Raw genomic sequence first — 25,350 nt, forward strand, 5'->3', positions numbered from 1 at the left:
GCCAGCCGCACCAATGTGTCGGAGGAAACACCGTGCACCTGGCCCCCTTGGTTAGCGCGCACTGCGCCCGGCCCGCCACAGGAGTCGCTGGAGCGCGATGAGACAAGGATATCCCTACCGGCCAAACCCACCCTAACCCGGACGACGCTAGCCCAATTGTGCGTCGCCCCACGGACCTCCCGGTCGCGGCCGGCTGCGACAGAGCCTGGGCGCGAACCCAGAGACTCTGGTGGCGCAGTTAGCACTGCGATGCAGTGCCCTAGACCACTGCGCCACCCGGGAGGCCCCCATTTCGATGTGATTTGAGGCCTTTTCGCCCTTAACTATGGCTTGTTCTCCTTCAGAAACTCAAAGAGCAGGTGGTCAGCTTTCTCTGGGGCTACGCTCTCAACAAGGTTGGTGGAGAAATCAGCCTGCTTCCCAGACTAGCCAAATCCCAGATCTCTGCATGTTTTTGTTTTGATGGGTTTGTGTGTTGCAGGATCCTGAGGTGGCCAGTTGTGGATACAAGGCTCTGTCAGAGTTCTCAGAGGCAGTGCACACGCTCCTTCACCTCCCCGAGCAGGTGAGAGTCCCACTGGATAGCAACGCTCTCCCAATGTTCCTACAACCACCTAGCAACGTTATGTAGTAGTAATTAATCCCTGGAGCGGCAGGTAGCCTAGCGGTAAGAGAGGCAGGCCAGCAACGGGAGGGTTGCCTGTTCGAGTCCTAGATGACATTGCCTGCCGTTGTGCCCTTGAGCAAGACACTTAACCCGCCACAGCAACAGCTCCCCGGGCACCTAGTGTGGTAGCCCCCCGCACCTCTCCAAAAACCTGTATATGTATCGGCGGGGTTGGGTTGAAAGCGGAAGTCAAAATTTGTATGGACCTTATGTGCAATCGACCCAAAAAGTTATCTTAATCTGATTTTAATCCATTATACTCATAATTAATCAAATGGTTGTTTATCATTGTTGTGTAATGCAATCAGTCAGCCAATCATGTCTTTGGTATGCTGGTTTGTCTTCCTGATAGGCCAGGCCGGTCGCAAAACTTCCTGAAAGTGTGGAGGAGGAACAGGTTAAGGAGAAAGAGGAGGAGGAGGAGGAAGAGGATTTGTCCATTCCAGGTCCATCCTATGTGAAGCTCCTAGGTCTCACATCCCTCTCAGTCCTGCCAGGTAGAAGCTGCTCATATCTAATATACCCCACATCTCTAACTACCTTGGTTCTTTCCTTTTCTGTCCTTTTTATAACTACTGTACTGTTAGACACATATACTCACAACACACACACGTGCTCGCTCTCTCTCTCTCTCTCTCTCGCTCTCTCTCACTACAGCTCTTTAGAATCACAGTCAGTACTGAGCACCGTGCCAACTTTTGAGGATGGGACTAAGTGTTTTCGGATCTTGATTTAATAGTGTATTCGATTTAATGCAGCGTTTAAATTGTTTTGTGTGAAACTATTCAGCAATACCCCCCGAGGACTGTCTCTACATGCTGAAACGCAGCACCACAGAGCAGTTGACTCGAATAAATCAGAAATTCTGCCCCAATCCCTCGACAGCCTCTTTCGACCAAACTCTACCCCACTCCAGTTTCCTGCTCCAATGTAATTTAATGAAGCGTGTCAATTATATTAAACGATGAGGAATTCTGAAAAGTAAACCGACACTCAATGTCCTTTTGTCGACGTGCTTTGTTCCCAGACGCCCCGGGCCACTCTTTTCCTTCTTTGCCTCGTAAAAATAAACTGTGTGTTTACACCATAGTCTCCCATTGTGTGTGAAACTGTGAATACTCTTCTCTGGTCTTATACTGGTTGGGGACATCCATCATGGCATCCATTATATACAGTATGTTTGCCCAAATTCAAATAGTATTTGTTTTTATTTCAAATAGTGTTTCATTTAGCCTTCCTGAGTGCCGGATGGGTGCGGTTTGCACTTTTGAGACTTCTATTTTGTTCCATTGCAGACTTCAACAACAGAATTCAAATATGCCACTATCTTCTCTTTTCCAATTTCTTTCTCTTTCTCTCCCCACCCCCCTCTGTTCAGCATTTGAGCTCTTCCTGACATCACTGGTGAGGCAGGAGATGAGCCAGATGCCCCGTGGGGTGTACCACTCTGCCCTGAAAAGGGGGAGCCTCCGGTCAGACCAGGGGAAAACGGTGGCAGGGATCCCAGGCTTCATGCTGAAGACCTATGAGAAGAGCAAACAGCCTGGTCTCAAACCTGGCCTGGCAGGTAGGTACCAACACACACCATCAATAAGAAAAATTCAATAACAGGGAGTCCGCAGGTCCTTAAAAAAATTCTTAAATTACTTTATTTAAGGCCTTAATAAGTCTGCTAAATTGTTGACATCCCCTGTATTGAAATATAAGGATAAATTAATAAAAATCAGGAATTGGCTAGTCAGTTAAAGGTATGCAAAATGAATAATTCTTGACTGCATGAGTTACTATGCATTTAGTCTACTGTTCATGAAAATAAAGGTTACATTTCTCAAATGAATATTTTGAATTTGTTTGACTAGGACCAGGTTAGCTAGGTTTTCCGCAAATGTAAGTTTTATGTGATATAATGTTTGTGTTTTCCAGCCGGCCTCCTTCTCTCCTTTGACCTGCCCGTCCAGACCGACCGAGATGGACGACCAATCAACCGCTTCTTCCTCAGCAGGGGACGGAGCTACCAGCAGATGTTAGCCACTCTCATTCACGAGGTGACCTCCCTTATCTCTCTGGCTGAATCCCAAATCACCCCTTTCCCCTCGGCCCTCCATTTACGCATTCACGTGCACCTCCGCCATTTGCACAAGTGTCCCAAAGCTGAGGGAGTGACATTTATTGAGGGTGTAGGGGTTAATTAGACCCTCAGATAGCAACTTCGGACGAGCCAGCAAAGCTGCCGGCTTCAGAGCGAAGTGCTATCCCGACACACACTGCGATATGTTTGGAGTTTGTGCAATTTCATAGAATAGAATGGAGAGGCGTGCCTAATTATGTTCCACATGCATGTTTTCCTGATTTTGAGACTTAAATACCTCCCAAATGAAATGTTTAACTGTTACTGAGGTTTATATCTTGTAAAACAACAGGGGATTTGTTCATCTGAATTGCTAGTTTTATTATTTAAAAGTGGAACATGAATTGCATCATTCAAGTCACGAGTGTGTTCCGAAGTTGATGGGTTTATTGATTCCATCGCCACTCTGGAAGTAACCCTCAAAGTTTCATCAGCAACACGTGACAACGGAGGGCCCTCCGAGTTAGTTGGTAGGGGCAAGGGGGTGTCTCCTCTCTCTCTCTGTAGATGCCTTTGTATTTCTCCCCTATCCCATCATATTTCTGGTCGCTTTATCTTTCTTTCGTTCATGTTCTCTCTATCTACTCACATTCTCTTCTTTTTCTGTTGTCCTTACCTTTTCTGTTTCTCATTGTCTCCTCTCGCTCTTTCTTTCTCTCCGTCCGTCATCATCACTGGCTGGTTGACTTGAGAAAAGTAACCTGAACATTTCTACATTTATACTTTGTCTCTTTTATCTGGTGGCCACTGTGTATCATCCAACAGCCATGTTTCAAACTGACAGCTGGTTTTACGTAGGGCTGTTAGGGTGACCGTATTACCCCCACACCGGCGGTCATGAGTCATGACGGCAGTCAAATTCCACGTGACTATTTAGTCACAGTAATTAGGCTTCTCCAAGCTCTGACGCTGCTGAAGGTCATTAGTAGCCTACTAAACTTGCTAACTGCCAGGTACTCAGCACTCTATTGTCCCTCTAATCACTCTGACATCAATGCAAATGTAGTTGAAAATCTAATCAAACACTTCATGAGAGCCCATGAGCGCATGTTGCGCAACATTTCTATAGGCTATGCAATTGCACGAGAAAACAGAGTGATGGCTTCTATTAAAAAGAGGAGGATCCTATCAGCTTTCTATTACCTAGGTCTACTATATTTATTTCTCAACTTTCTTATTTTAAGCACATTGTTTATCTTTACAAGAGGAGTATATCCTACCTGTCTGGCATGAAAATGAACCGGGTGAAAAGCGTCCTCCATTCGCTATTGAAGTGCATAGATGACGTATGCCCCTGTTTGCCCCTGTTTCAAGACAGGTGCATGATAATGGTCCATTCTAAATCAAAGCAAATTTCACACATGTATTATTTAGTATATGTAAAGACAAGATTAAATCAATAATGGTGTGATGGGTGACAATATTAGCCTATCTGAATGATATATTATCACTTGTGAATTATGCCCAGTTTAAGGCAAACAGCGCATTCTTTTTTGGGGAGACTTTTTCAAATCATAGTCGCACACCTCATGTAGCCTAGCCTATATGTTTTGATAAGGTTTGTATCACAACTAAAGTGGCCAAATAACTTCTTAAAATTAAGCACATGCATCTGCTTTACAACAGGTGTAAAGCCTAACTGGCATTACATATGCAGCGGGGGAGTTTCAAGTTTGGGAAGATCATTTTCACCTTAAAAATGCACCTTTATAATAAAATCATTACATGCATAATCACATTTGTGGTCACTTTTGAGAATGGTGTTTTCCTGCTAATGGAACATTAGCACTTAAAGCTTACAGCGGTGTGCGCATTTCTGCGTTTATAATGTGAAGAAATTGCCTAATAGTTTATCAACATTCTAAGCTAAATGTTCTCATCTGTTGCGTCAGGCTCATTGCTTAAAACATGTTTTTTGACGCTAGTGGTTGTATTAATCTGGGATCTATCACATCCCACAACTGTCCCAGACTATGTTTGGAATATTTATTTCTCACACAGAATAGAATAGGTCAACTTTTGTACTATGGTGGATAGTAGATTGACATATGCTAGTGCTTTTGCTGTTCATTAGACCTACTCGGCTTGTTGGCTGACAAAAAGTAAATGTGGACAGTTCTTCCAATATCTTCAATATGTGCCTTGGAATAGGAAAAGTATGTGCGCAATTTGCATCACCAATGTGTCTGTCTTCAGCCTGTGAGAAAGACCCGATCACGTGACTGAGCACCATGTGAGTGAGAGGTGCTTCGGCACACAGCCGAGAGAAGGGAATTAGAATTATTATATTCAGCCCAAGGGCACGAAGGCCACTGGCCGCAAAAGGCATGGATTTTTTTAGGGGGCATTACGGCCACACAAAGGGCATGCAGCCAGGAAATTCGAGGCGTTATCAAGTGCTTGTCAAATTGTGAATGAGAGACTGATGAAGTGTGTACAGCCTGCGCAAATCATCATTAGAGTTGCATCATGCAGCCTTAGAATGTATTAAAAATATAAAGGTATGGCCCAACATTTGTCACAACTAAAGTTGCATAAATAACTATAAATGAAGCAAATAGGAGTACCTGTTTCTTTGTTAACCGCTCAACACAGAAAAGATGCATGGAGAAAATATCCTTTCTGTTTTATTCAGCTAAGTTCGATTGCATTCTTCATAATATAAAGTAATGCCACAGAATTCTAAGCAAATCTTGTTTGATAAATAAACTAGTGTAACCCACTGCCATATGGCTTAGCCATTTCAGGGCCCAACATAAGGACAACTCAGAGTATGCTATTCTGTTCTGAAATAGACTACATTTTTTTCATATCATGTTTCTTTAGATCTGTCTAAAATAAGTAATGGATTTATTGTGTTGGTGTAGGCTATATTACATGGATTTATTAGACTTTTTTAAATGTAGATGCTCCAAAGGTCTGCATCAGTGGCTTGTAGGCTATGTGTGGACGCCAGGAGATGCTAAATGTGTTTATGTTAATTAACGGTCAATTACCGTGAGATCGGCAGTTGTTTGTTTGACAATCACCGGCTGACAGCCCTAGTTGTACGCTACAGTAACAGTTTGAAGCATCCTCATCATACTGCACAAACTGTTTATTTTAGCAGTCCGTTCATCAACCTTCCCTCTCAAGTGTTTTGTTTATGAGTTGCTAGATACGTTTGTGTACACACAGGCTAACTCCCACTAGACAGGCAAAATGCTTTCTATGAAAACTCCACACCAAGGTGTGTTTGGGTGTGTGATGATCTTTGGAAACATGTACAGTTCTTTTTATATAAACGTGTTTAAAGATGGACGACCTACGTCACCATTTTTCAGTTTATTTGTACACATACTGTTCTGAAACAGATACACTACCGTTCAAAAGTTTAGGATCACTTAGAAATGTCTTTGTATTTGAAAGAAAAGCACATTTTTTGGCCATTACAATAACATTAAATTGGTCAGAAATACAGTGTAGACATTGTTAATGTTGTAAATGACTATTGTAGCTGGAAACGGCTGATTTATTTATGGAATATCTACATAGGCGTACAGTCCCATTATCAGCAACCATCACTCCTGTGTTCCAATGGCACGTTGTGTTAGCTAATCCAAGTTTATCATTTTAAAAGGCTAATTGATCATTAAAAAACTCTTTAGCAATTATGTTAGCACAGCTGAAAATTATTGTCCTGATTTAAAAAGCAATAAAACTGGCCTTCTTTAGACTAGTTGATTACCTGGAGCATCAGCATTTGTGGGTTCGATTATAGGCTCAAAATGGCCAGAAACAAAGGCCTTTCTTCTGAAACTCGTCAGTCTATGCTTGTTCTGAGAAATTAAGGCTATTTCGTGCGAGAAATTGCCAAGAAACTGAAAATGCCTAGAAGGCCAGCATCCCGGAGTCGCATCTTCATTGTTGAGGTTGAGACTGGTGTTTTGCGGGTACTATTTAATGAAGCTGCCAGTTGATTGACTTGTCAGGCATCTGTTTCTCAAACTAGACACACTAATGTAATTGTCCTCTTGCTCAGTTGTGCACCGGGGCCTCCCACTCTTTCCATTCTGGTTAGAGACAGTTTGCGCTGTTCTGTGAAGGGAGTAGCACACAGCGTTGTACGAGATCTTCAGTTTCTTGGCAATTTCTCGCATGAAATAGTCTTCATTTCTCAGAACAAGAATAGACTGACGAGTTTCAGAAGAAAGGTCTTTGTTTCTGGCCATTTTGAGCCTGTAATCGAACCCACAAATGCTTATGCTCCAGATACTCAACTAGTGTAAAGAAGCCCAGTTTTATTGCTTCTTTAATCAGGACAACAGTTTTCAGCTGTGCTAACATAATTGCAAAAGGGTTTTCTAATGATCAATTAGCCTTTTTAAAATGATAAACTTGGATTATCTAAACCAACGTGCCATTGGAACACAGGAGTGATGGTTGCTGATAATGGGCCTCTGTACACCTACGTAGATATTCCATTAAAAAATCTGCCGTTTCCAGCTACAATATTCATTTACAACATTAACAATGTCTACACTGTATTTCTGATCAATTTAATGTTATTTTAATTGGCTTTTCTTTCAAGAACAAGGACATTTCTAAGTACCCTAAACTTTTCAACGGTAGTGTACATGTATGAATGTACATACATACTCAGTGTTTCTCTTCTCTGTGGTCAGGTGAACATTCAGCCATCAGAGTGGCATCGTGCCCTCCTCCTACCCCAGGCCTGGCGAGGGTTCATGAGCCGAGCTTACCATGCCGTCCTACAGGTGTGTGCATGCCGTATGAATACTGCATGTCTCTCTGTTTATCTCTATTGAGTTTCCTGGTCAATTTATGGTCATGGTTGCCGTATGAATGGTCATTTATGGTCATGGTTGCCGGTTGATTTGCGATCATAGTTGCTGTACCGGTATGGTGGTTGTGTGTATGTGCTTGCTGTGTGGTCATGGTTGCTGTGGTCATTAGGGTCGTCGGGCAGAGCTGGAGATGCAGCAGAAGCAAGGCAAGGAGAGTCCAGAGGAGCTGCAGTACAAACAGCACTGTGCCTGGCTCTGGTGAGAACACACACCCACACATAGACACGGACACACACACACACCTGTCTTTAAACATGCCGTTCTATTCCACCATAATCCAGCTCATCTTCTAACAGAGCACATTTCATTGGTCCCTGTAGCCGACAGTATGACATTATTTAAGACTATGGAACAACAGGACATAGTTGACCTTTGCGGAGATGGTCATTTTCTGAATTACGTCCTCTGTGGCATCCACCATAAAGCCCTGTCATTTTGACCCCTCTCCCTATAATCAAAAACATCTCAGCTCTTAACACAGATTACTCTGCCCTTTACCATTGGGTAAAAGACGCAGAATTAGGAAACATTCCTGAATAAATCTAGTTAGTTTCTGTCACTGAGTTACATTGGAATTACATTACAAGATTGACAATAGTGTTAATAGTTTTTGTATAGCTTCGCATGAATCTAACTATCTAATTTGGATGCCAATCTTGTAATGTAATTCCAGTGTATCTCAGTGACAGAAACTACTAACTAGATGTATTGACTTCCTAAAACAGCTCTCTTCTCAAATGAGGGGATCATTTGAAGGCTAATCTGCCAGGAATATGGGCTACATATCAATAGTCTAAAATAGCTTCCTCTCCTCATCACAATATTCTGGTATCAATGTTTAATTTTTTTTAATAATATGCACTTTAGCATACACTATCCATAGGGACTAATAGTCATGCACACATACATATTTCCTATGGTTTGCCCCAGTGGGAATCAAAACCCACAATCCTGGCTTTTCAAGCGCCATGCTCTACCAACTGAGCCAAATTGGACAATTTTTCTACTATTAATGGCTGACAGTGATATGAGGGAAATGTGCACAGCCGATTCTTCCAAAAAGTTAACTGAAGCCAAGATTCCAGGCATACTAAGGTGGATTAAAACAACTGGTCCATCCATCACCTCAACAGAGATCACTATACCAGTCCTAGAGATAACTATACCAGTCCTTCATGAGGTAGTCACCTGGAATGCATTAAGGTGTGCCTTCTTAAATGTTAATTTGTAGAATTTCTTTCCTTCTTAATGCATTTGAGCCAATCAGTTGTGTTGTGACAAGGTAGGGGTGGTATACAGAAGATGGCCCTATTTGGTAAAAGACCAAGTCCATATTATGCCAAGAACAGCTCAAATAAGCAAAGAGAAACGACAGTCCGTCATTACTTTAAGACATGAAGGTCAATCAATATGGTACATTTCAACAACTTTTCAAGTTTTTTCAAGCACAGTCGCAAAAACCATCAAGCGCTATGATGAAACTGGCTCTCATGAGGACTGCCACAGGAATGGAAGACCCAGAGTTACCTTTGCTGCAGAGGATAAGTTCATTAGAGTTACCAGCCTCAGAAATTGCAGGCCAAATACAGTTCAGGTCAGAGGTTTACATACACTTAGGTTGGAGTCATTTAAAAATTGTTTTTTAACCACTCCACAAATTTCTTGTTAACATACTATAGTTTTTCCAAGTGGGTTAGGACATCAACTTTGTGCATGACACAAGTAATTTTTCCAACAATGGTTTACAGACAGATTATTTCACTTATAATTCACTGTATCACAATTCCAGTGGGTCAGAAGTTTACATACACTAAGTTGACTGTGCCTTTGACTGTGGAAAATTCCAGAAAATGATCTCATGGCTTTAGAAGCTTCTGATAGGCTAATTGACATCATTTGAGTCAGTTGGAGGTGTACCTGTGGATGAATTTCAAGGCCTAACTTCAAACTCAGTGCCTCTTTGCTTGACATCATGGGAAAATAAAAAGAAATCAGCCAAGACCTCGGAGAGAAAAAATTGTGGACCTTCACAAGTCTGGTTCATCCTTGGGAGCAATTTCCAAACGCCTGAAGGTACCACGTTCATCTGTACAAACAATAGTATGCAAGTATAAACACCATTGGACCACGCAGCCGTCATACCGCTCAGGAAGGAGACGCGTTCTGTTTCCTAGAGATGAACGTACTTTGGTGCGTTCTGTTTCCTAGAGATGAACGTACTTTGGTGCGAAAAGTGCAAATCAATCTCAGAACAACAACAAAGGACCTTGTGAAGACACCGGAGGAAACAGCTCCAAAAGTATCTATATCCACAGTAAAGCGAGTCCTATATCGACCTAACCTGAAAGGCCGCTCAGCAAGGAAGAAGCCACTGCTCCAAAACCGCCATAGAAAAGCCAGACTACGGTTTGCAACTGCACATGGGGACAAAGATCGTGCTTTTTGAAGAAATGTCCTCTGGTCTGAAACAAAAATAGAACTGTTTGGCCATAATGACCATTGTTATGTTTGGAGGGAAAAGGGGGAGGCTTGCAAGCCGAAGAACACCATCCCAACTGTGAAGCACGGGGGTGGCAGCATCATGTTGTGGGGGTGCTCTGCTGCAGGAGTGTGAGGGTGTTACTGAATGGAAAAAATGCAGAGTCAGGCGCAGGACACATATGAGTACCGGTAATAGTCCAAAATTTACTCAAAATATAAGTTAAGTTCCAACAAGGAAAAAACACAATAATCCAGAGCACTAACAACACGAACCCACATGACCAACAATAACGCACAAAACAGAGAGGGAAGTCAGAGGGTTAAATAAGGAACATAATTAATGGAATGGAAACCAGGTGTGTATGATTAAGACAAAACGAAAATGAAACATGGATCGGTGGTGACTAGAAAGCCGGTGACGTCGACCGCCGAACGCCGCCCGAACAAGGAGAGGGACCAACTTCGGCCGAAGTCGTGACAAGGACTGGTGCACTTCACAATATAGATGGCTTCATGAGGAAGGAAAATTATGTGGATATATTGACGCAACATCTCAAGACATCAGTCAGGAAGTTAAAGCTTGGTTGCAAATGGGTCTTCCAAATGGACAATGACCCCAAGCATACTTCCAAAGTTGTGGCAAAATGGCTTAAGGACAACATAGTCCTGACCTCAATCCCATAGAAAATTTGTAGGCAGAACTGAAAAAGCGTGTGCGAGCAAGGAGGCCTACAAACCTGACTCAGTTACACCAGCTCTGTCAGGAGGAATGGGCCATAATTCACCCAATTTATTGTGGGAAGCTTATGGAAGGCTACCCGAAACGTGTCACCCAAGTTAAACAATTTAAAGGCAATGTTACCAAATACTAATTGAGTGTATGTAGACGTCTGACCCACTGGGAATGCGATGAAAGAAATAAAAGCTGAAATAAATCTTTCTCTCTACTATTATTCTGACATTTCACATTCTTAAAATAAAGTGGTGATCCTAACTGACCTAAGACGGGGAATTTTTACCTGGATTAAATGTCAGGAATTGTTAAAAACTGAGTTTAAATGTATTTGGCTAAGGTGTATGTAAAACTTCCGACTTCAACTGTATCTCCACACACACACGCACACCAGAGGGAACATCGGTGTCAATGCATGCTCTCACTGGGACAGACATCCGCCATGTGAGTGATGTGCTACTCTCAGATGAAAAGAGACTGTGTGCGTGCGTAATCGTAAATCAAGACATGAGAAGATGAAACGTTCACCCCCCGTCCAGCGATAGAATCTAAATCATCCTCCTTGTCTTCCTCTCCCCTTCTCTCCCTCTATCCTCTCCCTCTACACAGGGTCAGGGACCAGCTGACTGATGTTGTCAAATCTGCAGCAAAGTAAGTCTGTTTGTCTCCTCTGCATTGACATTGAATTTCCCACTGTGTCAAATGTATGCATTAACAATGTAACTTGTCGCAATTATATTACATTTATAATTATGGTAAGGGATTTTACCGATTGTTTGTCTGTTGATGGTCTCAACAAAACAGTGGGACTATTCTAGACTAGGTCAGTGCCATCATTCAAACCCGTGAAGCAGGTGGGTTTGTACTGGACTGGAACAAAATCCTGTACGCACTTAAAGCCCCCCAACACCGGGATCGAGGAGCACTGGCCTGTAGCCACACTGTTTGGTTGACGATGGCGGTGAGTCCTGCTACTGTTGTCATGGTAACCCTGTGTTACACCTGTGCCTCCGTGGCGATAGGGACAGTCCGGTGGTGCAGGGGAACTCCATCTTGGCTCTGAGCGGTCTGGCTGCGGTGCTGGCCAAATACGAGAGCAACATGCCCGCTGACACGGAGGGAGGACTTGGGGTAAGAGCAGACTCCACACGTTATGGGAGCATTGTATTTTATAGCACTGGTACTTACCTGGTATTAACTAGGAAATGATGTGGTGTCAAGGGATACTAGTACCCTGGTGCCTAGTAGTGTTTGTTATAATGAATCTGAAGAGAAAACAACAAATAATGCATGCTAAGGTTGTTACTGTGGAATTACCATTTTACCATGTTATTTCTTATTATAAACTGGGTGGTTCGAGCCCTGAATGCTGATTGGCTGACAGCCGTGCTATATCAGCCACGGGTGTGACAAAACATTTATTTTTACTGCTCTAATTACGTTGGTAACCAGTTTATAATAGCAATAAGGCACCTTGGGGGTTTGTGGTATATGGCCAATATACCACAGCTAAGGGCTGTATCCAGACACTTCGCGTTGCGTCATCCCTAAGATCAGCCCTTAGCTGTGGGTATATTGGCCATATTACCACACCCCCTCGTGCCTTATTGCTTAAGTAAATAGCTGGTCATTTATGTACCATAAAATAGGAAAGGAGTGTCTCTGAAAGTATCCCATTGTTTTACCAGATAATGTCCTAATAAATATGAACTGAAAAAGGACCACAGTCATCTAAAGCTTCTCCCATTTGGGTGGTGCTGTAACTCTCCCCTGCCATGTTTGTTGTGGTATATGCTGTAGGTGGGCCCTGAGATCCTGTCCACATCCACCTGGCTGGCCATGGTCCTGGACACTCTCCTCAGCATCGTCAGCAGCAGCTACAAGCCCAGAGGACAAGTCTTCCCCTGGTTCCTACACGTCAGTACACCAACCAATCACAACAACTAGAATTATCACTGAATTATGCTGGCATCTAAATCATGCTATATTGATGTTACATCATAAAATGAAATGGATACCTGTACACTGTTGTTGAATGTCTCTACAATACCATTCAACAGTATGGGTAGGCCTATCTTTTTTTATTGTTTTAATTAGTATTTTCTTCAACTTACTGATCCTACTTAGCGGTCCTACTCGGGAGAGAACACGGCCAGTGCCATCGCCCGCTCCTGTGCCGCCCTGGCCCTGTCCCTGGTGGTACCCGTGCTGGTTGCCTGGCACAAGGACAGCGTGCCACAGGTCCTAGCCACCCTGAGGGCGGGGCTTCCCGGCTCGCCCACCGCAGACGACTCCCAGGCCGTCCAGTTTCACTCTGGCCTGGCCCTGGGCATGCTGCTGTCCTGCCTGCACCAGGAGAGGCTCAGGTAGGGGGTTTGCCATGGGGGTAGAGGTGGTGTGTGTGTGAGAATTGACTCTTGAGGTGTGTGTGTGTTTGTTTGTTGGTATTGTGACATTGGGTGTCATTGTGTTTCTGTGTTTTTCCAAAGCATTCTCTCTTTTCCTTCCTTCTATCTCTCTGGTTCAGTGATGTGTCCGGTCAGACGATCACAGAGCTGTTGATGAGTTCTCTAGACACTCTGGAAGCCTGCTGCTTTGACAGCAACCTGGAGTACAAGTGAGTGTGTCTGAATTGCACCTATAAATTATTCAATAAATATAAGATATGAGAATGGCTGGATTGACACTGCACTACCATCTTATACAGAGTATTTGGAAAGTATTCAGACCTCTTGACTTTTTCCCACGTTTAGTTAACGTTACAGCCTTATTCTAAAATGTATTAAATTAATAAAAATAGAAAAATCAATCTACAAACAATTCCCCATAATGACAAAGTGAAAACAGGTTTTTAGAAATTTTGGCTAATTATTTAAAAAAAATACCTTATTTACATAAGTATTCAGACTCTGCTATGAGACTCAAAATTGAGCTCAGGTGCATCCTGTTTCCATTGATAATCCTTGATGTTTCTATAACTTGTTTGGAGTCCACCTGTGGTGTATTCAATTGATTGGACATGAGTTGGAAAGGCACACAGCTGTCAATAAAAGGTCCCACAGTTGACAGTGCATGTTAGAGCATAGAGCTCCGAGACCGGATTGTGTCGAGGCACAGATCTTGGGAAGGGAACCAAAACATTTCTGCAGCATTGAAGGTCCTCAAGAACACAGCGGCCTCCATCATTCTTAAATGGAAAAAGTTTGGAAGCACCAAGACTCTTCTTAAAACTGTCCATCCGGACAAACAGAGCAATCGGGGGAGAAGGGCAACCAAGAACCTATGGTCACTCTGACAGAGCTTCAGTTCCTCTCTGGAGATGGGAGAACCTTCCAGAAGGACAACCATCTCTACAGCACTCCACCAATCAGGCTTTTATGGTAGGGTGGCCAGACGGAAGCCATTCCTCAATAAAAAGCACATGACAGCCCACTTGGAGTTTTCCAAAAGGCACATAAAGGACTCTGACCATAAGAAACAAGGTTCTCTGACCTGATGAAACCAAGATTGGCCTGAATGCCAAGCGTCACGTCTGGAGGAAACCTGGCACCATCCCTACGGTGAAGCATGGTGGTGGCAGCATCATGCTGTAGGGATGTTTTTCAGCGTCAGGGACTGGGAGACTAGTCAGAATCAAGGGAAAGATGAACGGAGCAAATTACAGAGAGATCCTTGATGAAAACCTGCTCCAGAGCTCTCAGGACCTCAGACTGAAGCCACACAACACAGGAGTGGCTTCGGGACAAATCTCAATGTCCTTGAGTGGCCATGCCAGAGCCCGGACTTGAACCCGGTCGAACATCTCTGGAGAGACTATAAAATAACTGTGCAGCGACGCTGCCCATCCAACCTGACAGAGCTTGAGAGGATCTGCAGAGACGAATGGAAGAAACTCCCCAAATACAGGTGTGCCAAGCTTGCAGCATCATACCCAAGAAGACTCAAGCCTGTAATCGCTGCCAAAGATTCTGAATATTTACTGTACCAGTCAAAAGTTTAGACACACCTACTCATTCCAGGGTTTTTCTTTATTTTTACTATTTTCTACATTGTAGAATAATAGTGAAGACAACAACTATGAAATAACACACATGGAATCATGTAGTAACCAAAAAAGTGTTGAACAAATCTAAATATATTTGAGATTCTTCAAATAGCCACCCTTTGCCTTGATGACAGCTTTGCACACGCTTGGCATTCTCTCAACCAATGCATTTCAATTAACAGGTGTGCTTTGTTAAAAGTTAATTTGTGGAATTTCTTTCCTTCAATGCGTCTTTCCTCAAGCCGATCAGTTATGTTGTGACAAGGTAGGGGTGGTTTACAGAAGATAGCCCTATTTGGTAAAATACCAAGTCCATATTATGGCAAGAACCGCTCAAATAAGCAAAGAGAAACGGACAGTCCATCATTACTTTAAGACATTAAATTCAGTCAATCCAGAAAAAGTCAAGAACATTGAAAGTTTATTCAAGTGCCTTCGCAAAAACCATCAAGTGCTATGATGAAACTGGCTCTCATGAGGACCGCCACAGGAATGGAAGACCCAGAGTTACCTCTGCTGCAAAGGATAAGTTCATTAGAGTTACCAGCCTCAGAAATTGCAGCCCAAATAAATGCTTCAGAGTTCAAGTAACAGGCATATCTCAACATCAACTGTTCAGAGGAGACTGTGTGAATCAGGCCTTCATGGTCGAATTGCTGCAAAGAAACCACTACTAAAGAACACCAATAAGAAGAAGAGACTTGCTTGGGCCAATAAACACGAGCATTTGTCATTTTGCTCTGATGAGTCCAAATTTGAGATTTTTGGTTCCAATCGCTGTGTCTTTGTGAGACGCAGAGTAGGTAAACGGATGATCTCCACATGTGTAGTTCCCACCGTGAAGCATGGAGGAGTTGTGGAGGTGCTTTGCTGGTGACACTGTCTTGATATATTTAGAATTCATGGCACACTTAACCAGCATGGCTACCACAGCATTCTGCAGCGATACACCATCTGGTTTGCGCTTAGTGGGACTATCATTTGTTTTTCAACAGGACAATGACCCAAAACAGACCTCCAGGCTGCGTACGAGCTATTTGACCAAGAAGGAAAGTGCTGCGTCAGATGACCTGGCCTCCACAATCACCCGACCTCAACCCAATTGAGATGGTTTGGGATGAGTTGGACTGCAGAGTGAAGGAAAAGCAGCCAACAAGTACTCAGTATATGTGGGAACTCCTTCAAGACTGTTGGAAAAGCATTCCAGTTGAAGCTGGTTGAGAGAATGCCAAGAGTGTGTAAAGCTGTCATCAAAGGGTGGCTTCTTTAACACTTTTTTGGTTACTACATGATTCCATATGTGTTATTTAATAGTTTTAATGTCTTTAATATTATTCTACAATGTAGAAAATAGTAAAAATAAAGGAAAACCCTTGAATGAGTAGGTGTCCAAACTTTTGACTGGTACTGTATGTAAATGTGATATTTCTGTTTTTTATTCGTAATACATTTGCAAAAATTTCTAAAAACCTGTTTTTGTTTTGTCGTTATGGGGTATTGTGTGTAAATGAATGAGGAAAAATAACAATTTAATTCATTTTAGAATAAGGCTGTAACGTAACAAAATGTTGAAAAAGTCAAGGGGTCTGAATATTTTCCGAATGCGCTGTATGTGCGCATGCGTGCGTATGAGGTGGCAAGCTTTCAGTTTGTGCAACAATGTACTCCCCTACTATCTTCCGTTTTTCACTACCTCTCCTTTCTCCAGTGCGGGCTGTGTGCTGGGCCTAGGCCTGGTGCTGGGGGCCCTTAGTGGCAGTGGACAGACAGAGCACCGGGTCCGTGTGGGCCTCACCCTGGACAAGCTGCTGGAGGCCCTACAGGGGGACAGCAGCAGTCAGGGTCGCATGCTGCAGGAGGTATGGCCCAAATCTTCATATTAGTTTATTTCTCATTCACTGCTGTTTTACTGTGTAGGGTCAAATTTGACACCTGAAGCAGGGTTTATAACGATGTCTTCCCTTAAATAAATAATTTATAAGGTTATTACCAGATAATATTTATAGTCTGCTCACCTTTTATAAATCATCATTTAAATGTCCATATGCTATCTCCTTCCCTCATTCCTTTCCTCCCTCCTAAGGTGTTGGCCTACTCTGTAGCAGGTGTGGGGGTGGCAGCCTTCAGTGGAGGGGTAGTTGATGCCCTTAAAGCAGAGGAGATCATGAGCGCTCTCCGTAGCATGACAGAGGAGAGCCAGCAGGTGAGATGGTACATTTTCATGAGTGTGCGAGGTTTGTGTGTGTGTAATGTTGTTAACTTCTCTAGGGTAGGGGGCAGCATTTGGAATTTTGGATGAAAAGCATGCCCAAATTAAACTGCCAGCTACTCATCCCCAGAAGACAAGACATGCATATTATTAGTAGATTTGGATAGAAAACACTCTGAAGTTTCTAAAACTGTTTGAATCATATCTGTGAGTATAACAGAACTTATGTAACAGGCGAAACCCCGAGGACAAACCATTCAGATTTCTTTTTTTTTGAGGTCACCCTGTTTTCAATGAGTTTTCATTGGGAATCCAGATTTCTAAGGGACTTGCTTGCCGTTCCTACCGCTTCCACTGGATGTCACCAGTCTTTAGAAATTGGTTGAGGTTATTCCTTTGTGTAATGAAGAAGTACGGCCATCTTGAAAAAGTGTCACTTCATGTGTACTGTTTGATAGAGGCGCAAGACCAGAAAGCATGCTTGAGTTTGTTTTCTTCCTGTATTAAACACAGATCATACCGTCTTCAATTTTATCGATTATTTACTTTAAAAAATACCTAAAGTTGTATTACAAAAGTAGTTTGAAATGTTTTGGCAAAGTTTACAGGTAACTTTTGAGATATTTTGTCGTCACGTTGCGCAAGTTGTTTTTCTGGATCAAACGCGCCAAATAAATGGACATTTTGGATATATATTGACGGAATTAATCAAACAAAAGGACCATTTGTGATGTTTATGGGACATATTGGAGTGCCAACAACAGAAGCTCGTCAAAGGTAAGGCATGAATTATATTTTTATTTCTGCGTTTTGTGTCGCGCCTGCAGGGTTGAAATGTTTTCTCTCTTTTGTTTACTATGGTGCTATGCTCAGATAATAGCATCGTATGCTTTCGCAGAAAAGCCTATTTGAATTCTGACATGTTGGCTGGATTCACAACATGTGTAGCTTTAATTTGGTATCTTTCATGTTATGATTTAATGAAAGTTTGATTTTTATAGTAATTAATTAGAATTTGGCGCGCTGCATTTTCTCTGGCCTTTGGCCAAGTGAGACAGTAGCGTCCCGCCTAAACTCAGATTTTTGGATATAAATATGAACTTTACCGAACAAAACATACATGTATTGTGTAACATGAAGTCCTATGAGTGTCATCTGATGAAGATCATCAAAGGTTAGTGATTAATTTTAACTCTATTTCTGCTTTTTGTTACTTCTCTCTTTGTCTGGAAAAATGGCTGTGTATTTCTGTGGCTATGTACTGACCTAACATAATCGCAAAGTGTGCTTTCGCCGTAAATCCGTTTTGAAATCAGACACTTTGGTTGGATTAACGAGAGGTTTATCTTTAAAATGGTGTATAATGCTTGTATGTTTGAGGAATTTTAATTATGAAATTTATGTTGTTTTGAATTTGGCGCCCTGCAATTTCACTGGCTGTTGGTTAGGTGGGACGCTACCGTCCCACATACCCTAGAGAAGTTAATCTACAACTATACGTCTTTCCTGTGTTGTCCAGACTCCAGGTTTCTCATTGGCTCTTGGCCTAGTTGTTCATGGTCTGTCGTCCTTCGGCCACGGCAAGGCAGAGGACATCCAACCCCGCCTTCTGGATGCCTGGATCAAGATCCTACTGGCTGAGGTACTGGAGCGACAACCAGGGCAGAGCAAACGTTTACCTATGTTCCAAACAAGCTATTTCAAACAATGGGCCTGGCATCGCAAGTGATTCATGCCAATGAACAGTGTGAGTCCGGCTGTAATTCATTGAGTGGGCTCTCCTCCCCTGTGTTGCAGGGCTGTCCCACCATGCAGAGGCTGGCTGCTGTCAACGGCCTGGTGGCTCTGGTGGGATCAGAGACTGGCATCCTTCAGGTGAGTCTTCCTACATTTGAGATGGGGTTAGTGGAATCGAACTTAAAAGTGCAGAGCTGTACTGTACAAATACAAAAGGTAATCCTCCCAAATGAACAGTTCAAAAACTTCCCCCTAGATAGAGCCAAACAGCTATTTATGGCTTTACATGTGCAATGGTAGAGTGTGTTCTAAGTGAATATAAGCAAAGAGAATGGAAATACTGACAAGATGTCTCTCCGGCCCTAACAATGGGAGTCGTCGTCCACAAAGCAGCACGGCAGGCTGTCTAGCTCCCACCTATCCTTTCTTTGGATTGGTGGATACATCTCATTATTGTAATCCTTTTTTGAATATTCAATGAAAGTTGTTGAAGTCAACTGCCTGTATTCAATGGAGAGAGATGCTATGCTACTAACCTCATGTCATGAATATGCATGGCCATCTCGAAACAACTCCGATATAAAGTATTTTTTCTCAAAGTTGCCAGGATGTCACGTGTCCTACTTATATCAGTACACTTGTAACAACTTAAGCATTACAAGACTTCTATTAGATCCAGTAAACCTCACGTAGCAAATAAGCCATACATTCTTTGGGGACCAAATTCGACACACTCTCATTGACCTCCATACAAAAACTCCTTGCTTGGCGAAAAAACGTCACCTGCTGGTGGGAGACTGATTTTACGCCCAGTTGGTCCTCTCTCTTTCTCTTACTCTTCCTCTCTGTTATAAGTGACAATGTGTGTCCGTTCTCTCCCTTCTAGCTGAAGAATGAATCTGAGCAGTCCTCCCAGCAGCAGAGCAGAATGAACGAGGTCATACGGGCCATCACACAGGTAAGAAAGTTGATTGATTGATGACGTTTACTGTCCTTCAAGAGGATGTTGTTTTAACAGCTCACAAGGGACATGCATAAAGCAAGAAACAAGCAACAAACTAACACTGGTCCTGTCTTTCACCTGTAGATCATCACATTCTCAGGGGCCATCGGGCTGCAGTCTAACAGTGCCTGTCTGGTGGGGCACCTCCACCTGGCCCACATGTCCACCAGCCACAGCCGCACAGCAGGTAAGGACCACACAACAACATGCCTCAGACCTAACATACCTAGAGATTTGTGGCTTCATAGAGATCCTATAATTCAGTGGTTCTATACCAGTGGTCACCAACCTTTTCTGAGTCAAAATGCATGCCGAGATCTACCGCTCTGATTTTTTATTAACATGACTTAAAAAAATGTAAGCCTATGCAACATTAACCAATTAAAAACAGTACTGTAGAAATGAGGTTTGTGCAGTAAGCTATAGGCCCAATACATTATCACCGCATACTGGCTTTGCTTGAATTGACCTGCCAATGCATTGTTGTTCGGGGCATTTAAATAAATAAAAAAAATTGAGGTAGACTATATGATCACACCGGTAATAGAGCCATTGGTGTAGTACTTGTGAGGCACAGCTGAGTGAGCCTACATTTAAATAATGCTATTTTTATTTTACTGGGCTGGTGCCTGCATCTGATGGTCAGTCTCAGCGAAGGGAGAGAGCAGCAGACTGAGGGTCCGTCTCTCAATATCCCTCCGCTCTCCCTTTCCTCCACTGACACTGACCAAAAAGGGACACCGTCTTCCAGCTGATGGCGAAACTCGAGTCACACCGCATTATTTCTGCCTCATGCACAAATTCATGTTGTTACACCTATAAACAGAGAAAGTGAAATATTCCTTGATATTAAAAAAGACCCAAGTCACTAATAATAACAACAACGCAAGCCTATACAGTCCTGGCCAAAAGTTTTGAGAATGACACGAATATACATTTTCACAAAGTCTGCTGCCTCAGTTTGTATAATGGCAATTTGCATATACTCACAAATGTTATGAAGAGTGATCAGATGAATTGCAATTAATTGAAAAGTACCTCTTTGCCATGCAAATGAACTGAATCCCCAAAAAACATTTCGACTAAATTTCAGCCCTGCCACAAAAGGACCAGCTGACATCATGTCAGTGATTCTCTCGTTAACACAGGTGTGAGTGTTGACGAGGACAAGGCTGGAGATCACTCTGTCATGCTGATTGAGTTCGAATAACAGACTGGAAGCTTCAAAAGGAGGGTGGTGCTTGGAATCATTGTTCTTCCTCTGTCAACCATGGTTACCTGCAAGGAAACACGTGCCGTCATCATTGCTTTGCACAAAAAGGGCTTCACAGGCAAGGATATTGCTGCCAGTAAGATTGCACCTAAATCAACCATTTATCGGATTATCAAGAACTTCAAGGAGAGCGGTTCAATTGTTGTAAAGAAGGCTTCAGGGCGCCCAAGAAAGTCCAGCAAGCGCCAGGACCGTCTCCTAAAGTTGATTCAGCTACGGAATCGGGGCACCACCAGTACAGAGCTTGCTCAGGAATGGCAGCAGGCAGGTGTGAGTGCATCTGCACGCACAGTGAGGCGAAGACTTTTGGAAGAGGGCCTGGTGTCAAGAAGGGCAGCAAAGAAGCCACTTCTCTCCAGGAAAAACATCAGGGACAGACTGATATTCTGCAAAAGGTACAGGGATTGGACTGCTGAGGACTGGGGTAAAGTCATTTTCTCTGATGAATCCCCTTTCCGATTGTTTGGGGCATCCAGAAAAAAGCTTGTCCGGAGAAGACAAGTTGAACGCTACCATCAGTCCTGTGTCATGCCAACAGTAAAGCATCCTGAGACCATTCATGTGTTGGGTTGCTTCTCAGCCAAGGGAGTGGGCTCACTCACAATTTTGCCTAAGAACACAGCCATGAATAAAGAATGGTACCAACATCCTCCGAGAGCAACTTTTCCCAACCATCCAAGAACAGTTTGGTGACGAACAATGTCTTTTCCAGCATGATGGAGCACCTTGCCGTAAGGCAAAAGTGATAACTAAGTGGCTCGGGGACAAAACATTGATATTTTGGGTCCATGGCCAGGAAACTCCCCAGACCTTAATCTCATTGAGAACTTGTGGTCAATCCTCAAGAGGCGGGTGGACAAACAAAACCCCACAAATTCTGACAAACTCCAAGCATTGATTATGCAAGAATGGGCTGCCATCAGTCAGGATGTGGCCCAGAAGTTAATTGACAGCATGCCAGGGCGGATTGCAGAGGTCTTGAAAAAGAAGGGTCAACACTGCAAATATTGACTCTGCATCAACTTCATGTAATTGTCAATAAAAGCCTTTGACACTTATGAAATGCTTGTAATTATACTTCAGTATTCCATAGTAACATCTGACAAAAATATCTAAAGACACTGAAGCAGCAAACTCTGTGGAAATTAATATTTAATATTAATATTATCATTCTCAAAAACTTTTGGCCATGGCTGTAGATACACTTTCCTTCTCATTCATTACTGCTGCACTGCTTGTTTTAGCGCTGAGTGATAATAGGAAGAACAGGAATTTTATGGATTATAAAAGTGTTGAATACAAAGTGTTGACAGTGCTGAGTAAGAACACTCATAAAAACAGCAGCTCTTTGCTGTATTCGTTGACAGTCTCTAGTCATGGTTTTAAACGTTTTGAAATCTCACAGTATCAATTTTGGCGTAGCTTTCTGTTATGTCTGCTACATTATTGCAGACTCGGTCATCTGAGCAATCTGATTGGCCAGCGGGAACATAGTGCACTTGATTTCCTCTCCAGGCCCACTGGGAAGGCAGAGTTTGTACCTTCAGACACATGAAATGGCAACAGTTTGCCTACCCGGCGCGCAGGGCAGCTGAAATGGCTGCACCTACCACCAACAGCCCGAGACTAATACATTTTTAAAAATATATAAAAAAATAGGAACACAAGGCTTTATCGTTGGGTTTTATACAGAAATGTTTGCCGATCGACTAGAACTGCCTTGGAGATTGACAAGTCGATCGCGAACGACCGGTTGGTGACCACTGTTCTATACAGTTGTGGCCAAAAATATTGGCAACCTTGCACTTTTTTCAAATAATGCACAATTTCTGCTGAAATTAAAAAATATTTTGGTATCCACATATGCATGTCTTTGGTATGCAGTTGAACAAATCTGTATGTTAGCTTAAGTAGTTAGAAATAATTAGATTTCAAGCAGGTGATTTTCCTTTACTTTGGAATTGAACTCACCTGTGGTGAGTTGCAGGTGCCTGCAATATAAAAATCACTCATTCAACCAGTTTGAATAGAGAAAAGGACTCATTCTCCTGTTATGTGTCACTGTGTGTACCGTAATGAGCATGGAGAAAAGAACGAAAACCAGAGAATTAGCTGAGGAGGTCAGACACAAGATTGTAGCCAAGCGTTGACAATCTCAAGGCTACAAGTACATCACCAGAGACCTTGATGTTCCTGTTTCCACCGTACGGAATGTTATCATGAAGTTTAAGGCCCATGCCACTGTAGCCAACCTCACTGGACGTGGCCGCAAGAGAACTTGATGGAAGATTGCAGCGAAGGATTGTTTGAATGGTGGAGAATGCACCTCGATCAACTGCCACACAGACTCAAGCGTACCATCAGACACAAAGGTATGACAGTTTCAACTCACACCATCCGTCGCCAACTCAATGAAAGGGGGTTATATGGTAAGAGACCCAGGAGGAACCCACTGCTGCGAGAGAGACATAAGAAAGCCAGACTGCAATTTGCCAAAACATACCTGAACATGCCAAGATCCTTCTGGGAGAATGTCCTCTGGACAGATGAGACCAAATTAGAGTTTTTTTGGCCAAGCACACCATCTCTCTGTTTACAGAAAACAAAATGGAAGTTTTCAACGAGAAGTACACCTTCCCTACAGTCAAACATGGAGGAGGTTCAGTGATGTTTTGGGGTTGCTTTGCTGCCTCTGACACTGGGTGCCTTGAACGTGTGCATGGCATCATGAAATCAGGAGAATACCAAGGCATTTTGGAGCACAATGTCGGACCCAGTGTCAGAAAGCTGGGTCTCCGTCGAAGGTCATGGGTTTTCCAGCAGGACAATGACCCCAAACACACTTCAAAAATCACCCAGGAATGGTTCAAGACAAAACTCTGGACTGTTCTGAAGTAGCCAGCAATGAGTCAAGATCCTAAATCCCATTGAAAACTTGTGGAGAGATCTGAAAACAGTAGTTGGGAGAAGGCACCCTTCAAATCTGGGAGAACTGAAGCAGTTCTCAGAAGAGGAGTGGGCCAAACTGCCAGTACAAAGGTGCAGGAAGCTCATTGATGGCTATAGGAAGTGCTTCATTGCAGTAATTGTGACTAAAGGCTGTGCTACCAAATATTAAGTCTAGGGTATCAATAATGCCATTTGTTTATTTTCTGATTTAAATAGATATATTAAGTTCTGAATGGAAAAACAAACATTCTGTAATATTAACAATGAAATAAATTGTGGAGACCAAACGCTTTGGTCAATTTCAACTTATTTTTTGTGAAAATTGTGAGTTACTTGAAAAAAGTGCAAGGGTGCCAATATTTTTGGCCACGACTGTATGTACTTCTACGCATGACTCAGTATTTTCTTTTAAATACTTTAGCTAGACTTAGCTTGCCCTGTGTAACACAACTAATGGAGTCGTGCTAAACGTGTAAATCCTGCCCCTTCCAATGCATGGAAAAAAGCTTAGTCAGGCGCCTCTCTCTCTCTCGCAGTGCCCCAGGACTTCAGTTACCTCCCAGAGAAGAGTGTGATCAGGTCTGTTGTGGACTTCCTCACCGAGGCAGGAAAGAAAGGTCCAGAGTTTTCCCACCCTAGCCTGGTGAAGACAGCCCTGGGCCCCCTGGCCACAGTGGGAGGGAGTTACCAGTACCCCCCTGTCAACTGGAGCGCCATCCTGTCCCCTCTCATGAGGCTCAACTTTGGTACTGTGATACCCTCGCCACCTATCTGTTCCACATAGTCATACAGTCCACAAACACACAGATAAATGATATGGCCTCCTTGTAAAAGAGATGTACATCTCAGTAGGAAAGGATAAATATGAAAATATGTACACACACACAGTGAAAGCCTAGCAATCATGTATTAGCAAAATACATGTTATTTTCCCAACAGGTGAGGTGGTCCAACACCAATGTATAGAGCTGGCATCCAACCAAGCCCAGTCTTCCCAGAGTGCATCTCTCTTCCTGGGGGTGTGGCTGAGCCCTCCCCTGGTCCACAGTCTTAGTGTGAGTCCTCCATAACCCAGTTTGTAATGCTCTATGAATATGCCATTCAGGGATTTTCAATTCTGAATGTCAGTGGATGGTCAAAGTACTATGGGTTTCATTTTCTCCCTGGAAGTTAATTGGTCAATTGGCCAGACATTACAGCTTGTAATAAACCCTCCCTGGGAACGAAGTGAAGAGTGTGAGCCCTCCATTCATTCTTCCTCCACGGTTGTCTTCCCCT

At 43.0% G+C, this 25,350-nt stretch overlaps 1 protein-coding gene across 1 annotated transcript in view; it reads left to right on the plus strand.

Moving 5' to 3' along the window:
- The window catches only part of focad (focadhesin), a 68,293-nt gene that overhangs the window by 38,003 nt on the left and 4,940 nt on the right, over nt 1-25,350 (plus strand). Inside the window, exons 16-35 of the mRNA XM_038975770.1 lie at nt 345-395; nt 482-565; nt 1,020-1,164; nt 2,046-2,234; nt 2,591-2,712; nt 7,460-7,552; nt 7,752-7,840; nt 11,466-11,507; nt 11,879-11,987; nt 12,657-12,773; nt 12,984-13,222; nt 13,384-13,473; nt 16,610-16,760; nt 16,985-17,104; nt 18,630-18,752; nt 18,908-18,985; nt 19,734-19,805; nt 19,935-20,037; nt 24,609-24,818; nt 25,012-25,127. Of these exons, the coding sequence (XP_038831698.1) occupies nt 345-395; nt 482-565; nt 1,020-1,164; nt 2,046-2,234; nt 2,591-2,712; nt 7,460-7,552; nt 7,752-7,840; nt 11,466-11,507; nt 11,879-11,987; nt 12,657-12,773; nt 12,984-13,222; nt 13,384-13,473; nt 16,610-16,760; nt 16,985-17,104; nt 18,630-18,752; nt 18,908-18,985; nt 19,734-19,805; nt 19,935-20,037; nt 24,609-24,818; nt 25,012-25,127 (2,343 nt within the window). The remainder of the gene's footprint in view (nt 1-344; nt 396-481; nt 566-1,019; nt 1,165-2,045; nt 2,235-2,590; nt 2,713-7,459; nt 7,553-7,751; nt 7,841-11,465; nt 11,508-11,878; nt 11,988-12,656; nt 12,774-12,983; nt 13,223-13,383; nt 13,474-16,609; nt 16,761-16,984; nt 17,105-18,629; nt 18,753-18,907; nt 18,986-19,733; nt 19,806-19,934; nt 20,038-24,608; nt 24,819-25,011; nt 25,128-25,350) is intronic.

The sequence above is a fragment of the Salvelinus namaycush genome, chromosome 36, assembly GCF_016432855.1.
Source record: "Salvelinus namaycush isolate Seneca chromosome 36, SaNama_1.0, whole genome shotgun sequence".
NCBI lineage: Eukaryota > Metazoa > Chordata > Actinopteri > Salmoniformes > Salmonidae > Salvelinus > Salvelinus namaycush.